The 18878-nt window shown below is 45.6% G+C and overlaps 1 protein-coding gene across 1 annotated transcript in view; it reads right to left on the reverse strand.

The window, feature by feature from the left end:
- Nucleotides 1-18878, reverse strand: part of HMCN2 (hemicentin 2) — a 169408-nt gene continuing 150530 nt past the window's right edge. Inside the window, exons 84-90 of the mRNA XM_075185190.1 lie at nt 10823-10936; nt 10055-10180; nt 7725-7853; nt 4080-4382; nt 3762-3881; nt 1523-1649; nt 1-719 (exon numbers count right to left, since the gene is read on the reverse strand). Of these exons, the coding sequence (XP_075041291.1) occupies nt 359-719; nt 1523-1649; nt 3762-3881; nt 4080-4382; nt 7725-7853; nt 10055-10180; nt 10823-10936 (1280 nt within the window). The 3' untranslated portion in view covers nt 1-358. The remainder of the gene's footprint in view (nt 720-1522; nt 1650-3761; nt 3882-4079; nt 4383-7724; nt 7854-10054; nt 10181-10822; nt 10937-18878) is intronic.

Raw genomic sequence — 18878 nt, forward strand, 5'->3', positions numbered from 1 at the left:
CCCCCGTGTAACCTTTGTTATCATTTCATCCATCGACCTCAGTCGCGTGATCGATTTGCACTCGTTAAAGTCACTGTAATATTACATTCTATACTGGTAATTTTTCTACAGAGGATTATATTCTCCGTCATGCTGTGTAAGGCTGCAGAGAGTGGTCCAGTTCCTCATCCCATCTCTGGCACCAGTAACTGGGCAGTGCCAGCACTTCACAGTCAGAATATTTTACGATATTGATACTGGCGTAGTGTATAAAAATATACTTTTAGGTTTATGATGTCGGAGGTTTGGCATTTTTGGACAGTTGGCTCCATAGTCACATTTCGGTATTGTCTTGACCCACCTGTCTAGGGTTTTGGGCTCAATAAGGATACAAAGAAACGGAGATGTATATTATGAAGACACTCTGGTATCGTACCCCCTGCAGCTCGCTGTGAGTCAGAGCCTGGACTTTTAGTCGGTAAACTCCCGAGGTGTTCAGCGGCCGTAAAGTGTAGATGATGCCGTGACCCCCCTCATCACGGATAGCAAAGGGACTGCCGGAATCTTGTTCCAGAGCAGTGTAGCTGGTTTGGTTTTGAAGGACGCCTCCTTCAGAGAAGGCACTAAGGCGCACGACATCGTGACTGGTGGGTATTCCAAAAGGAAGCGTCAAGAGTTTGTATTGCAGGCTGTAGGGACCCCCTGAACTGCAGTCTGTTAGACATCGCCGATAGCAGGTCCTGCAGACAAAAGAGGCCGTAATTACAATCAATGAACTGACATATTTTTGGTCTAGTGTCGGCCAGTGTGTTTTTAACATAACCATTTAAGACATCTCACTAGACCAGAAGTTTCACAGTTTTAATCGGGCTTATTACACCCTGTTGGGAAATTACTTGACAAATCTTGCTCAGCAATTATTGGGCATATTACATCTTTGTAGGCCGTTGCTAGGAATATTACACCCCCCACTGGGCAATTTCTGGGCATAATTAGTGGGCAAGGCAATGTAAGGAGGAAATGTTTGGCAGGCGAAGGATAAATTTTACACCGGGCAATGGAGAGAGGGCAAACGGGGGAAGGCAGACCCTAATTCAGACTTTGCACAGAACCCTGAGGCTTTTAGCTATGCCACTAAAAAACAATTCCTGCAAAACAGGATACATTTTTTTAGGGTCAACTGTAAAAGTAAAGACTTGCCAAAAATCCTGTACTTAGTCCATAGTGCATATTACAGACCAGTAAAATAATTACCATGCGACGCAAGGTAAAAAGTAAATCTAGTCCAGAACTAACATTCTCATGCTCATCCTATACAATGCCATGCCAGCATAACAGCCCAATGCCTCTATAAACAGCTGCCAGCCTATGTGTGTGGGTTTAGATGGCGACACAGGTGGTAGGGCAGATAGGCAGCTGAGAATGGTGGTGGAGGACAGGTCTTTGGGTCACGTAATGCTCTAACACAGCTGACGGATTAACATTTACTGAGTTCACTAATGACATGAGAGGAAGTCTGTATCCTGCTCTCTATAGGTCTTACCCGGGGCTGGGACCCTTCACATAAGAGGCAGGACACGGGGTATCCAGACACTGGTGTCCTCCTCTGGTGTTGAAACACATCTGGTTGGATCCGCAACTCACTCTGTGCTCTGCACATTCATCTATGTCTAGAGAGAGAATGAAAAGGACACATAGAATTTAAAAAACACATCTCAATGTATTTTCTCTTCACTGGTTTTATTGTGTATTGATCTGTGCTCTGAAACTGATGGACTCCTTGCTGTGAGTAGGCGGATGCCCCGCTTGAGAACAATCCGCACTTCTTGCCTTGGGTACTGTACATCTACATTATGTGGCACAAGGGGGCAGGACCTGCTTATTGAGTACACACAAGGTCAGACAGCAAACAGGCTGCAATCCTACCTTTGGTGATCCGCAAGCATTGTACATACGTATGTGCATCAGACACAGTCTACATTTTAAGATACCATTCATGTAATCAGCTTCCACATGGACTCATAAATCAGCACTTACTCACATAGTAGTACAAACACCCAGAGTTATGGTAACAAGGGAAAGCACAGTGGTCCCAATTACCTCTTGTGATTAGTAAGTAACAAGCAATAATAGCTATTATTATTATTATTATCCTTTATTTGTTAGGCGCCACAAGAGTTCCGCAGCGCCGTACACTGCACAAACAGTAGACAGTACAGGGTATTACATTACTGAACAGTAAACAAAAAAATACTGACACTTCAGGAGCTCCAAGCAGGCTAATGCAGTAGAGATGGAGCAGAAGAGCTGGTAAGGACACAAGAGGGAGGAGGGCCCTGCTCAATGAGCTTACATCCTAAGGGAGGGTGAACAAAACTCAGGTACAGAGGGAGTGAGTTGGCGTATAAAGGAGGGGAGGAGGAGTTAGGTGGAAGGTGGGTAGGCTTTGAGGAACAGGTGGGTTTTTAGTGCCCGTTTGAAGGAGCACAGAGTAGGAGAGAGACGGATGGAGCGAGGCAGGTCATTCCAGTGAAGGGGGGCAGCGCGGGAGAAGTCTTGGATTCTGGAGTGGGAAGAGGTGATCAGAGTGGAGGAGAGGCGACGATCATTTGCCGAGCGCAGGGAGCGGGCAGGAGTGTGAATGGAGAGGAGGTCAGTGATATAGGGGGCAGTGGACTGGGAGAGAGCCTTGTACGTTGTGGTCAGGAGTTTGAAAAGGATTCTGTAGGGTATGGGGAGCCAGTGTAGGGCAAGGCAGAGAGGGGATGCAGAGGAAGGGTGTTATGTCCACACATACTGATTTATTTCAGTTAGATGCTTTGCTGCTAATTAAGCTAAAATTGCAAAGTAATCCATTATCCGTCATTGATCTAATGTTAAACAATGAAAACAATTGTTGGACTTGTTGCTATAGGTTACTCCCCCCCCCCCCCCCCCCCCCCCTCCCGAGCTTCGTGTCGAAATAAGCCGCAGTGTTTATGGTTCAGCTTTGGTTGATGCTCTCCGATCTGTTGTATAATGAGTGTGTCGGGTCTTACAAATGTGAAAGGGTTAATAAAATATTCTGACAGATAAAGTCGGGGTCGCCAAGTCAGCCATTTAATACTGGGCATATTAAAAACACATCGACGTAGCTGCCATGTAGTTACTTACATGCCTACAATTGTCACCTAGCAGCTCTGCAGAACGCATGGTAGTTATCTCCAATGCAGTCGTGACATATGTGTATTTTCCAAACTAGTTTTGCTATTTTACAGAGTGAAATCGTTTTATTTCATGTAAAAATGCTGCTATTTGTTATTTAAGGGTCTAGCCAAAATGTCACATAGCAGCCACACCAAGCAATGCGTTACAGCCCCGACAAGCAGCGTATTACAGCCACGCCGAGCAGCTGAATGCTGGTCTGTTACAGCCCAACTGAGTGGCCGATCACAGCCCCAGGGGTAAATTTATCAAGCCGTGGGTTTGAACAAGTGGAGATGTTGCCTATAGCAACCGACCAGCTTCTAGTTTATTTAGTACATTCTACAAAATGACAGTTAGAATCTGATTGGTTGCTATAGGCAACATCTCCACTTGTTCAAACTCGCGGCTTGATAAATTTATCCCTTACTGTGCAAAAAAAAATGTAGTCAATTAGTAGAATCCCACAGGCCGACTGGACGGCAGCCAGCGAGCCTGTTAGACCGCAGACTATAGACCCGCTGCTAGCAGAAGGCTACAAAGCTATTTAGCACTAGTGGTGATGTGACTGCACTCACTCCCGAGTCCTTGGTACATACCCTGGCAGTTCCTGTTGTTGGGCAGTAGCCGGTAACCTGATGGGCATAGACACTGGTAGCTGCCTTCTGTGTTTCTACATTCGTGTTGGCAGAGGCTCCTCTGTTGGCATTCATCTATGTCTGGAAAGAGGGAACACGAGCGGTGTCGGAACGTAAAAGGTAATTAAAGACCAGGTGACACCTGTTTTAAGTGGTTACACAATCTACATTACAATCAAGTTTAATAAAGTGGCATAAAAACCATTCCTCTTTGTGCCATGTGTACTACTAGTAACAGACATAGACCTGTAAGCTCACTCTACTCGGAGTCCTTCTTACCTGTGCACACCCCATTCCTACGCATAAAGCCCTGGGGGCAGCGGGGTGTGCTGCTTTGGCCAATCATGTTGCCGTCCTGGTTGAAGGACAGCCAGGTGTAGACGTTGTTTCCGTTGATGCGTCCATTAGTCAGGGCGCCAGTGTTAGCGAGAGAGGAGTTGTTGCCAAGTCTCTCCACTCCTGCGCACGACCGTCCGTCCCCCAGGAGCTGCTTCCCAGGCGCGCACAGGCATCTGTAGCTGCCGGCAAGGTTTTGACACTGGTATGCACAGGGTTTAGGGACCTGCTGGCATTCATTAATATCTGTATACGTGGAAAAGGAGAATGTTTCCGACTTAAAACTATGGTAAGGAAATAAATCTTTCTCAATGAAGTGTTTTAGTGCAAATCAGATACACGAATAGAAACATAGATTTGTACTTTCCTCTCCACGGATGCCACCAAAACTCTCATTCACTCTCTCATCATCTCCCGCCTGGATTACTGCAACCTTCTCCTTACTGGCGTCCCCAACACCCGTCTCGCTCCACTTCAGTCCGTGCTAAACGCCGCAGCCCGACTCATCTTCCTCACCTACCGGTCCTCATCGGCCTCCCCTCTCTGTCAAGCTCTTCACTCGCTCCCCCTCCGCGTCAGAATCCTCTTTAAACTCCTCACCCTCACTTATAAAGTCCTCTCTAACCCCACTGCTCCTTATCTCTCCAACCTCATCTCCACTCATACTCCTCCTCACCCTTACTTATAAAGTCCTCTCTAACCCCACTGCTCCTTATCTCTCCAACCTCATCTCCACTCATACTCCTCCTCACCCTTACTTATAAAGTCCTCTCTTACTCCACTGCTCCTTATCTCTCCAACCTCATCTCCACTCATACTCCTCCTCACCCTCACTTATAAAGCCCTCTCTAACACCACTGCTCCTTATCTCTCCAACCTCATCTCCACTCATACTCCTCCTCACCCTCACTTATAAAGTCCTCTCTTACTCCACTGCTCCTTATCTCTCCAACCTCATCTCCACTCATACTCCTCCTCACCCTCACTTATAAAGCCCTCTCTAACACCACTGCTCCTTATCTCTCCAACCTCATCTCCACTCATACTCCTCCTCACCCTCACTTATAAAGTCCTCTCTAACCCCACTGCTCCTTATCTCTCCAACCTCATCTCCACTCATACTCCTCCTCACCCTCACTTATAAAGTCCTCTCTAACCCCACTGCTCCTTATCTCTCCAACCTCATCTCCACTCATACTCCTCCTCACCCTCACTTATAAAGTCCTCTCTAACCCCACTGCTCCTTATCTCTCCAACCTCATCTCCACTCATACTCCTCCTCACCCTCACTTATAAAGTCCTCTCTAACCCCACAGCTCCTTATCTCTCCAACCTCATCTCCACTCATACTCCTCCTCACCCTCACTTATAAAGTCCTCTCTAACCCCACTGCTCCTTATCTCTCCAACCTCATCTCCACTCATACTCCTCCTCACCCTCACTTATAAAGTCCTCTCTAACCCCACTGCTCCTTATCTCTCCAACCTCATCTCCACTCATACTCCTCCTCACCCTCACTTATAAAGCCCTCTCTAACCCCACTGCTCCTTATCTCTCCAACCTCATCTCCACTCATACTCCTCCTCACCCTCACTTATAAAGTCCTCTCTAACCCCACTGCTCCTTATCTCTCCAACCTCATCTCCACTCATACTCCTCCTCACCCTCACTTATAAAGTCCTCTCTAACCCCACTGCGCCTTATCTCTCCAACCTCATCTCCACTCATACTCCTCCTCACCCTCGCTTATAAAGTCCTCTCTAACCCCACTGCTCCTTATCTCTCCAACCTCATCTCCACTCATACTCCTCCTCACCCTCACTTATAAAGTCCTCTCTAACCCCACTGCTCCTTATCTCTCCAACCTCATCTCCACTCATACTCCTCCTCACCCTCACTTATAAAGTCCTCTCTAACCCCACTGCTCCTTATCTCTCCAACCTCATCTCCACTCATACTCCTCCTCACCCTCACTTATAAAGTCCTCTCTAACCCCACTGCGCCTTATCTCTCCAACCTCATCTCCACTCATACTCCTCCTCACCCTCACTTATAAAGTCCTCTCTAACCCCACTGCTCCTTATCTCTCCAACCTCATCTCCACTCATACTCCTCCTCACCCTCACTTATAAAGCCCTCTCTAACCCCACTGCTCCTTATCTCTCCAACCTCATCTCCACTCATACTCCTCCTCACCCTCACTTATAAAGTCCTCTCTAACCCCACTGCGCCTTATCTCTCCAACCTCATCTCCACTCATACTCCTCCTCACCCTTACTTATAAAGCCCTCTCTAACCCCACTGCTCCTTATCTCTCCAACCTCATCTCCACTCATACTCCTCCTCACCCTCACTTATAAAGTCCTCTCTAACACCACTGCTCCTTATCTCTCCAACCTCATCTCCACTCATACTCCTCCTCACCCTCACTTATAAAGTCCTCTCTAACCCCACTGCTCCTTATCTCTCCAACATCATCTCCACTCATACTCCTCCTCACCCTCACTTATAAAGTCCTCTCTAACCCCACTGCTCCTTATCTCTCCAACCTCATCTCCACTCATACTCCTCCTCACCCTCACTTATAAAGTCCTCTCTAACCCCACTGCTCCTTATCTCTCCAACCTCATCTCCACTCATACTCCTCCTCACCCGCTACTGTCTTCTAACGAGCGCCACCTCGCCTCCCATCTGGTCACCACCTCACATTCCCGTCTTCAAGATTGTTCCCGCATTGTCCCCTTCTCTGGAATGAACTCCCCCGTTCTCAGGCTTTCCACCAGCCTGCCCAATTACAAACACTCCCTCAAAACCCATCTGTTCATACTAGCTTATCCTTCCTCCATCTAACCCTCCTTTATCCCTCTTTACCATCCGTCTCCACTTACCATACTTTACCTCCCCCTCACTCTGTCTCTGCTCCTTCCTGGCCATGCCCATCTCTCTCCTCGGTGTTCTTGTTCCCTCACCCTATCTTCCTTCTCTGTGTCTCCTGTCAGCCCCTCCCCCCCTAATCTTGAGCAGGGCCCTCTATCCTCATGTCCTCTTCCTCCTGTTTACCTCTGCCCCCGGCCCCCCTCTCTTTTCTCCTCTTCACCACTCGACTCCCTTCGCCCTTCGCTGTCTCTCCACTTCTCCTTTGCCTCTGCATCCCCACCTTTGTTCTGACCCTGTTAGTAGCACCCACGCTTGTGGGCGCAGGTTCAGCCTCCTACTCTCTCCCCTCCACCCCCCCTCTCTGTGCCCTGTTAGTCACTTTCACCTCTTTGCCTGTGCACCTGCTCTCTGCTGAGTGTGACATTCTTCCTCTTCTGCGCATTATTTCCACTTCTCCTTTGTACTTACGTTCTGTACTTATTGCACCCTGTCTTTGTTGTGCTTGTGTGCCGGGCATTGTTACCCTGTACTGTGACCGTGTACTGTTGTCCCACGCTCTATGTACGGCGCTGCGGCCCCTTAGTGGCGCCTCATAAATAAACGATAATAATAATACTTCTCACCTGGCACCAACCTGTCAGTATACAGTGGAAATCTACAAGCCCCCATCCACCCTGACAATGAATCCTGGCAGAGCAGATCCGTACGTACCCAGACATGGTCTCCCGACACCCTGAGACCTGTAGCCCCGTGGACACGTGCAGCGATATCCGCCCACAGTGTTCTCACACATCTGGTTGTAGCGGCACATGTGGGAGCCGTCGCGACACTCATCAATATCTGGAGGAAACGGAAGGGGATTGCGGTAAGATCTGACATGACGACTTATAGAGGACAATTGGTTCTGTTAGTCTAACCACTCATTGTATTACTGGTTAGTTATCAGGATAGCCCTTTGTTATATACACAGATTTATTTGTACAGTCAACACAGTGTAATCACCTTACACTAGTATTATATCTGCTAATGCCTAATGGGACATATTTAATAAAGCACGATAGTGCTTTTAACGGGTCATTAAGGTCCCACAGTGTCCTCCGCAAATTTATTAAGGGGGCATCGCAGCAGATATCATGGATATCTGCTGCTTTGCATTCCTCTTCGTTTTTGGGAGCAGTCACCATTCAACAGAATGGTGACTGCTCCTGGCCGCAATCTAACAAGTCCCGAAAAAAACATTTTTTTCGGGAAAAAGCTGCAGCTGGCGTACATCATCCTAATTGAAGATATCTAATGCTGTCAGCTCTGCTCCGGAGAGCAGAGCTGGACAGCGCATGTGTGGAGGGATCACATGATCCCTCCCTGTCACTCAGCGCTCTCTCTCTGCAACTATCGTTGCAGAGACAGAGAGGGGATCTGTGTGCGCATGTCCAGTTCTTGGAACTGGACATGCGCAATTGAAGAGTGAAGAGAAGACCCGGAGACAGCGCTTCCAAAGAGGGGGGTAAGTATGATTTTTTTTATCACTGAAACAGCAGTTTTTCGGAACTGCTGTTTCTGTGCAGGGCTGTACATAAATGTGAGAAGTAGTTCAATCCTTATCATTGCGATAAGGATTGAAAACTACTTTTCACTTTATGTGAATATTGATAAATGTACCCCATAGCACCTTCCTCATGTTTTCGAGAGTAATCTTTTACGACATTTTCCTATTCTCAAGCACGCCCCAAAGTAAACCTTGTTGCACCATTGTACTGTATTCATGTCCCACCATTATCTCCTCTCCTGTAACCTGCTCATTAAATCTGCAGATGACCACACACAGGTCTGTTGCTCAACCTGAGAGACAGGCGGCAGGATTATCGTTCATCTTGCTCACGCAATTAGATGCCGTTTGGCCAACGCACAGTAACCTTTTGGTGCGGTCTGGAGATGAGCACTATTGGCCTATATTTGTGGCCATCTTACAACTATCGCCATGCCCGACAATGAGCATATCAATTCCAACGGAATTACCGGCATCATGACGGCACAGATACCACACGGTCTTGGATATAAAGGTGACTGGCCATTATCGGCTACAGAATTGCAGCATCTACGACCAACGTGTCCACGTTTGGTTATACAATGTGAATGATCTTGATGTCATTGTACAAAAAAAATTTAGTAAGTGGAAGACATTAAATGAAATCTAATAAAAAAAAAAAATATATACAATGAGATTGTGTGGAATTCAGATTGGATGAGTTGGAAAAACTATATCTTAGTGCAACTTGAATTTCCTCCCACATCCAACTGGGGGACACTGGGAACATTGGGGTATAGTAAAGTGAGATAGGTGTGTGGCACTTTAATAAATATGTTAGTTAGCCCTAGCTCTTCCCCCTCTATACCACACTTCCAGTTTAGGCTTCAGATTAGTTTAAGTGCCCCAGCGTGTAGGACAAATTAAACTAGGACGTTTGGGGCTGCTATACAGTCGCTGTTTAGTTTTTTATTTAACTTTTATTCATTTAATTGCTGTCTGCATGTGGAAGCCGCATCGACGGTTCAGTTGAGCCTCATCCGCGACGTCCTCCCCAGTATAACTTTTGCCAGCAGCTAACTAACAACTTTCTTAAAGTGCCACACGCCTATCTCACTACACTATACCCCAATGGACTAGGAGAAACAGAGTTTACGGAAGTTTAAAAATCCTATTGTTGTGTATGCTGTCATTTTGTACTAATTCTCTGAAGGTAAAGAGCAAGTAATACTTGTTGCCTGTGTGGGTAAACCTTTTGTTGGTTTTTCAATGCAATCCAATTATTTTCAAGTCCTATAAAAATGTAATGTACAGTGTGTAGGAAAATTGCAAGTAAATTTCTACAATCTACAATAAAAAAATTGTGATATAGTTTAATTTGTACTAACGATCCCCTCCCTCCATTTCGAAAGCTTTCAGTTTAGCTTCTATTCTGAAGATGAGATCTCTGGGGCTGAACCCCGTCTGGAATGTGTCGTTGACTTTGCACAATGTCAGGTACCACATGTCCACTCACCACTGCAGGCTCCAGACTCTGATCGCGTGGTGCCCGGTGGGCAGTTGTCCACGCACTGGTAACTTCCGAGGGTGTTCTTGCATTGCTGCTGTGACTGGCACTGCCCTCGTAGGCATTCGTTTATATCTGCCGGCAAAGACACAACCACGTCATTATCCCATCACTTTAGGTAGAGGTGCGGTGGATAAATCCTCACCAACCCATCCCATTAATAGATCACCTTGTATTATCATCCAGCAGCTGACATCTGGCCAATACAGTAAGATTTTTCTGAGGTAATTTTTTTCTTAATTAAAGCATACACTATGAAGGCAGCCATTTTGTGAGCTGAACCAACATTTCTGAGAATGCCGCCTATGAATTCAGTAGGAACTAGGGCTACTTTACTAATTCCAAGTGAAATGACTGACTGATTCAGCCCACAAAGTGACTGCCCCCGCTGTTAGTAGGTGAAGGGTTCACGTTAAATTCTACTCATGCGGGAATACATATATCTGTGTAAAATAAAAAGTAAGGCAACAGTGTGATCTCATTCAGAGGGGACATATAATGATACTAAAATCATACCTGCCAACGCTCCCGCATCCTACAATTCCCTGGCCAAAATAACGCGATTCGTGGTGAATTGCGTCATTTTGGCCCGCAACAAATTGTCACTTTCATCGCAGGGGCGGGGTCAAAATGACATGATTGGCCATGCCCCGCTCCCTCCCGCCCTCTAGGCACGCCCCTCTCCCGGACTGAAACTAAGCCAGGGATGTCACTAACCTATACACCGCGTGCCTTTAAGCTCATAGCCTGGGTCACAAGCACACCTATATGAGCCAATGGTGTTGAGGCACCTCTGCTGACAAGGAGATGATTGGGCGCACTCATCAACATCTACAAGACAGAACAAGTCACATTATTTATTAAACAAAATACAACACAATTTACCAATATAACACAATATTATCTATAAAGTCCTTACAGTAAGCGACTGGGGCATCTGTCTCATATGGGGCTACATTGGGCTGGGTCGCTGGGCCACCTAAAATTTTTTTCCTTTAAAATGTTCCTAATAGGCTGCTGAGCCAAGTCTTGCCAACGCTCCCGCATCCACAATTCCCTGGCCAAAATATCGCGATTCGTGGTGAATTGCGTCATTTACAGATATTTCAGGCCATGCCATTATATACTTAAAATGCTGACCATTGTCCACCACTGAAAGGGCCTACAACTGGCACGTGAGCGCCAGAACAACAGAAGATGGTGGTCTGGTCTGATGAATCACGTTTTCTTTTACATCATGAGGAAGCCTGGGTGTGTATGCATCATTTACCTGGGGAAGTGATGGCACCAGGATGCACTATGGGAAGAAGACAAGCTGGCGGAAGCAGTGTGATTCTCTGGACAATGTTCTGCTGGGAAACCTTGGGTCCTGGCATTCATGTGGATGTTACTTTGACATGTACCACCTACCTAAACATTGTTGCAGACTAACTACACCCCTTCATGGCAGCTGTATTCCCTGATGACAGTGGCCTCTTTCAGCAGGCTGATGTGCCCTGCCACACTGCAGAAATTGTTCACTAATTGCTTGAGGAACATGACAAAAAAGTTCAAGGTGTTGAATTTGTCTCTCATTGTACCTGCTTGTCCCGTATAATTGGGGCTTTGAAATAGTAGAGTCCCAGGTTTGAATCTGCAAACAGGTATCATTTTAAGTACTTAGGATATTGTACATGCTTGGTGACATTTAGAAAAGACTTACGTCCTAAAGATACTGTGCTGGATCACTGGACTAGTACCCATGTGCTCTACTAGCTGTTGAAGTTCTGGTTTATGTTCCCACAGACAGTATTCTGTTAGTACCTTGGATGTTGCACCAGGCTGGTTGATAACATTGAGCATAATCTCACCACCCTACCTAGCAAACATGTAGCTCTGTAGACTTGTGTCCAGATTCTCTGTTCATAACTAATTGTGGAGCCTCTGGTTTGAACCCCACGAGAGATGTCTTTTAACTACCTTCCCTGATGCACCAGGATGAATTATGACACTGAGGAAAATCACTTATATAACCTTGAGCTGGCTCAGAGGACTAGTAGCCTGGTTCTTTGGTTGTAGAGATTATTGAAGTCTTAGTTCAAACCCACATACAGCTGTATGTTTTGTACCTTGGATTGTACACCTGACTTGTTGATGACATTAAGAAAAAGTCTTGGTACTTGCTTAGACCATATGATGGCTCAGAGGACTAGTAGCCAGGTGCTCTCCTATCATTAGATGGTTGTGGTCTTGGTTCAAATCCCCCTTTGTACATTTGTAGGTGCACCTGGCTGGATCATGACATTGAGAAGTGTCTTCCTGCTTACCTGAAGGACTGTCTGTATTTAGTCACATTAAGGGCATAAGTTAGTAGACACACAAGCAGTAAAGTGTTGTTCAACTGACAGCAGAGTTCCTAACAATGTTGAGAAAAGAGTAATCTAGTGGCAAGTTAATAATGTAAGAAAAGAGTTCTCTTTTCATACATTGACTGTTGTACTTTTACATACAACAGCCAAGTATATTAAAGAATGATAGACAAACAAGTTAACACATCATCAGCAGAAGAGAACCCAATAACCAGCCCCAGACCAGGCTAATGACTTAGGAAAGACCATCAAGCCTGTCTGGGGATTCAAACCAGGATCTCCAGCATCATAGTCAACAACTTGCCTACTAGTCAACTGAGCCAGTACATGATGTAAGCAGCAGTGAGACTTTTATCATTACCATCAAGGGGCCTGGGGCAAAATCAAAGGAGCTGCAAATGTCACCTGGTTGGGGATTCAAACAAGGGAATCCATATACACTGTAACCAGATCATGTAGCTACTGCACCACCAAGCTAGAACATTGGTCGAAGATATGGAGAGACTTTTATCATGGACTTCATCAAACCTGAAGTGACATTCAATTTACTAAAATGAAACCAAACAGAGGATTCAAACCAGAGCCTCCTCTATCACTGCTAGTAAAGAACCTGGTTACTAGCCCGCTGAGCTATTCCCTTCTTGAAGTAAGTTTAGAGACTTTTCTCACTGTCTTCAGTCAGTAACTTTGTATCAGGAATGGGCCATGTTCCAGGCTGGTTGATGACATTGAACATAATCTCCCCAACAATGTTTATCAAACAAGGTGGCTCCATGGACTTGTGTCCAGATTCTCTGTTCATAACTAATGGTAGAGACTCTGGTTCAAACCCCAAGAAAGGCTTCTTTTAACTACATTGCCTGGTGCTCCAGGATAAATTATGACACTGAGGAAGAATCACTTACATAACCTTAAGCTGGCTCAGGGGACTAGTATCCTGGTTCTCTGTTTATAGAGATGATTGAAGTCTTAGTTCAAATCCACAAACAGCTGTAGCTTTTGTACCTTGGATTTTACACCTGACTTGTTGAAGACATTAAGAAAAGTCTCCTCACTTGCTTAGACCATATGATGGCTCAGATGACTAGTAGCCTGGTGCTCTCCTATCATTAGATGGCTGTGGTCTTGGTTCAAATCCCCTTCATACATTTGTTGGTGCACCTGGTTGGTTCATGACATTGAGAAGTGTCTTCCTACTTACATGAAGGGTGGTCTGTCTTTAATCACATTGAGTAGGCAAGTAGTAAAGTGTTCAACTGAATCAAGCAGAGTTCCTAACAATGTTGAGAAAAGAGTAATCTAGTGGCAAGTTAATAATGTAAGAAAAGAGTTCTCTTTTCATACATTGACTGTTGTACTTTTACATACAACAGCCAAGTATATTAAAGAACACTAGACAAACAAGTTAACACATCACCAGGAGAGAACCCAATAACCAGCCCCAGACCAGGCTAATGACTTAGGAAAGACCATCAAGCCTGTCTGGGGATTCAAACCAGGATCTCCAGCATCATAGTCAACAACTTGCCTACTAGTCAACTGAGCCAGTACATGATGTAAGCAGCAGTGAGACTTTTATCATTACCATCAAGGGGCCTGGAGCAAAATCAAAGGAGTTGCAAGTTTTACCTTCTTGGGGATTTGAACAAGGGAATCCATATAACCTGTAGACAGATCTCCTATCTACTGCGCCACCAAGCTAGTACATATGATGACAATATGGAGAGACTTGTCTTATGGACTTCCTCAAGCCTGTTGCAGTATGAAATATGTTAGAAAGGAAGTCACTCAGAATTCAATGCAGGGCCTCTACTATAACTGTCCATGGGCACCTCACTACTGGTCAACTGAGCTAACTTATTCTTTTCTCAATGTCTTTAATCAGCCTGCTGCAACTTTCAATTTACTAAAATGAAGCCAGACATGGGATTCAAACCAGAGCCTCCACAATCCAAGCAAGTAAAGGACCTTGTTACTAGCCAGCTGAGCTATTCCCATCTTGAAGTAAGATGAGAGACATTTCTCACTGTCATCAGTCAGTAACTTTGTATCAGGAATGGGCCATGTTTCTGAACTGCAACTCCCAGCAAACTCAATAAACCTCTGTTTGACCATCAGTGGAGAGAGTCCAGCCACAACTGGGGTCCTCTATTTCTCTGACTACAAAAGCCTTTGTTATCTGATTATCTTATATTTCTACATAGGCAGCTTTATAGCTTTGAAACAATGGTGTCAAATCATTCTGCTCTGCAGTGGGGTTTGTACATGTCAAGGACTATAGGACGGGGAAGGTGACAAGTGATATGTGGAGTGATGATGATGATTTTGGTGTGGTCACCTCTACAACAGACAAATCACAGCTGGGGCCAGTTTGTGGTAATGGTTAAAGAAGGACCTTTGGGGCCTCCTCACACTTGGGGCAGTTAGTGAGAGAGACAAATATTTAAGTTAGGTACAATGAAGTTATAACTAAGTTAGATACAAGCCTGAAAATACCTTACTGTGTGATGAATTTCAGATATTACTCTATAAGACAGACACAAAGGGCCCGATTCATTAAGGAATGTAAATACCAATATGTGCCGTATTTTGCGGAAAATCCTTCTGCGCATGTCCAGAAACAAACCATACGCCAGAGAGTGCAGCAACGTCCAATTCATCTTCGAGCGCAAAGGACCCTACTACAGACTAAAATTTCAGGGGCAGATCAGGGAGGAGAAGGGGGGTATGTACGTAGTCATTGTACAGTAAGGGTGTGCCAAGCTCGAGTGTAATCACCAGCGTCTGATTCAAGCTTTGAACATCTCAAAGGTACGTGATTTTCTGTCGTATCACTTGCACCGGCTACAGGTCTGGTGTAAGTGCCGATTACTAGCGATGATGGGCGCATATACATGCTATAACATGTGTTTGCAATCAGGAGCAACTGTAAAATGCATTTTATGTGCAGTAGACATTAATAACATCCTAATAAATGTATTTTATGGAAATTTTTTATGTTTTGTCATTAATAACTATAACAGGTGACAGTAATTGAATTTGTTTTTTCTGTGCGTGACTTTATATTCCACATATGTACTGGACGTATCCTGCAGTGTATTGTCTGTTAGAGCAGAGCTGACCTAGACCCGTATTCATCTACAGAGGCGGAGCCAGATTAAGGGCCACATGGGCCTGGAGATAAAAATGATAAAGGGCCTAATGTGAGAAGTGCCGTCCCACCGGAGGAGTGGCCAGTGATGTGTGGGTGTGACCAGCTGTGTGGGGGCGTGGCCAGCACCATGGAGGGCATAGCTTGCACTGCCCTCCAACCACCTACATCTCCCTCCCATCCTCCCTTATATACAGAGGGCACCACTAACTGGATCACACAACATGTATGTAACGTGATGACTGGAAATACATCCCAGCTGTCCCTCATGCCGGGACAAGCTCCTGGCTGATCAGGACAGTCCCCTAAAATCAGGACTATCCTGATGGAATGGGGACAGTTGAGAGGTAAAGGTTTGTTATTTTATTGACCATTTAAGACAAAAATACAAACAATGGTTGATTATTTTTATTTATTATTATTATTATTATTATTATTATCATTTATTTGTTGGGCGCCACAAGGTTTCCGCAGCTCCTTACATAGTACAAACAGTAGACCATACAGGGTAAACATCACAGAACAATAGACACTAAGTACCAATGCTTCAGAAACTCCGGGCAGACATATGGAATAAATACAGAGCAGAAGAGTCGGTATGGAGACAGGAGGGGAGAGAGGCCCTGCTCATGCGAGCTTACATCCTAAGGGAAGGTGGACAAAAAGGCACGAAAGGGAGGCAGTGATACGAGGGAGAAAAAGGGGCAGGGGAGAGGGGAGAGGGGAGAGAACTGCAGAGTAGATGAGGGGTTAAGTGGATGGTTGGAAGGCTTTCAGGAACAGGTGAGTTTTGAGTGCCCGTTTGAAGGAGCACAGATTGGGTGTGAGACGGATGGAGCGAGGGAGGTAATTCCAGTGCAGGGGGGCAGCTCGGGAGAAGTCTTGGATTCTGGAGTGGGAAGAGGTAATTAGAGGGGAGGAGAGGCGGCGATCGTTTGCTGAGCGCATGGAGCGGGCAGCAGTGTGAATGGTGAGGAGATTAGAGATGTAGGGGGCAGTAGACTGGGAGAGAGCCTTGTAAGTGGTAGTAAGGAGTTTAAAGAGGATTCTGTAGGGGAAAGGGAGCCAGTGTAAGGCCTGGTAGAGAGGGGAGGCAGAGGAGGAGCGGCGTGAGAGAAAGATGAGTCTAGCAGCCGCATTGAGTACAGATCGAAGGGGTGCAAGATGGGAGAGGGGGAGGCCAGTGAGGAGAAGGTTGCAGTAGTCGAGGCGGGAGATGATGAGTGCATGGATGATGGTTTTGGTGGCGTCTTGTGAGAGGAAGGGTCGGATGCTGGCGATGTTACGCAGTTGGAAGCGACAGGCTTGAGCAAGGGATTGGATGTGGGGGGTAAAAGAGAGAGAGGAGTCAAGGGTGACACCTAGGCAACGGAGTTGGGTGACAGAGGAGATGGTTGTGTTATTAACAACGATAGAGAGGTTGTGGTGGGAGGGGAGTCTGGAGGGAGGAAAGACAATGAGTTCAGTCTTAGAGATGTTCATTTTGAGAAAGCGTGAGGACATCCAGGAGGGGATGGCAGAGAGGCAGTCAGATACTGTCAGATACATTTATAAAGTGCTTTAACAGAAACATACATGAAAAATGATAATTTTTAAGTTTTTAATATTGAACAAAGTACAGGGTGCTGAAAGCCTTAGAAAAATAAATATATCAATAAAACTTGAATCTATGTATAAATATATATATATATATATATATATATATATATATATATATATAATGTCTACTGTATGTATCTATATTGATCCTAATATATAAACAGTCACTGTCCACTTTATTAGTTATACCTGAACACCTGCTAGTTAATGCAAATATCTAATCAGCCAATCATGTGGCAGAAACTCAATGTCATGCAGACATCAGGGTCTGGGGGGCATCTGCTCCCCGGGCCGGTCCCATATTGGGCTACCTTGGGCTGTGTCACTGGGCCACCTGCGTTTTTTTTTCTTTAAAATACTCCTAATAGGCTGCTGAGTCCAAACTTTCCCCCCTGGCTAAAATCTGCCAGCCCTCCCCTGACAGACGTGGTCAAAAATTACAATTGCGGTTCAGACCAAACAGCAGAATGGAGAAGAAATGTGATCTAAGTGACTGTTACTGTGGAATGATTGTTGGTGTCGGACGGGTTGTGTCAGTACCTCAGAAACTGCTGATCTCCTGGGATTTCTACACACAACAGTCTCTAGAGTTTACAGAGAACGGTGAAACCAGAGCGGCAGATCTGTGGGTGGAATCACCTTGTTAACGAGAGACGTCAGAAGATAATGGCCAGTCTGGTTCAAGTTGACAGGAAGGCGACAGTAACTCAATTAGCCATGGGTGGTAGGCAGAAGAGCATCTCTGAATGCACAGCACATCCAACCATGAAGTGGATGTGCTACAGCAGCAGAAGACCACACAGCACCCTTGTGACCGCCACACAATACACAGCACCCTTGTGACCGCCACACAATGCACAGCACCCTTGTGACCGCCACACAATGCACAGCACCATTGTGACCGCCACACAATACACAGCACCATTGTGACCGCCACACAATACACAGCACCCTTGTGACTGCCACACAATACACAGCACCATTGTGACCGCCACACAATACACAGCACCATTGTGACCGCCACACAATACACAGCACCTTTGTGACCGCCACACAATACACAGCATCCTTGTGTCCACCATACATTACATAACACCCTTGTGACCGCTACACAATACATAGCACCCTTGTAACCACGGCACAATACAGAGCACCCTTGTGACCGCCACACAGTACACAGCACGCGTTTGACAGCCACACAATACAGAGGGCAGACTTGAGACCTCCACCCAATACAGAGAGCAAAATTTGATTTTAACTGATACAAACAAACTGTGCAGTTAATGTGTGAGAACGTGATTATCAGCTGTTAGTCATTGTTATACCTTCTAACACAGTGGTCAGGGAACAGGGGTAAATTACCCCAAATGGGGTAAAAATGAAATTCCTGGGGGTAATGTTGCCGATTCACATGCTGTCAGTTGGATTGTAGACTCCTTTAAATGTGAAATTGCTGTTGTACCAGAAGAGCCTCAAGGGTTGGCAGAGGCACTTCTTGAGCTACGGTGCAATAATGAAGCACGTATTGCATTTGAAAACAAAGCAGATCTGTCATATTTTTGGATGTCAACAGCTGCAAAGGCATTCAAAATTGCACATGAGGAGGCAGTCAAAAAGTTGCTGCCTTTTGCAACAACCTACCTTTGCAAACAAGGATTTTCTACTCTAACGAACA

The sequence above is a fragment of the Mixophyes fleayi genome, chromosome 9 (genome assembly GCF_038048845.1).
Source record: "Mixophyes fleayi isolate aMixFle1 chromosome 9, aMixFle1.hap1, whole genome shotgun sequence".
NCBI classification, from domain to species: domain Eukaryota; kingdom Metazoa; phylum Chordata; class Amphibia; order Anura; family Limnodynastidae; genus Mixophyes; species Mixophyes fleayi.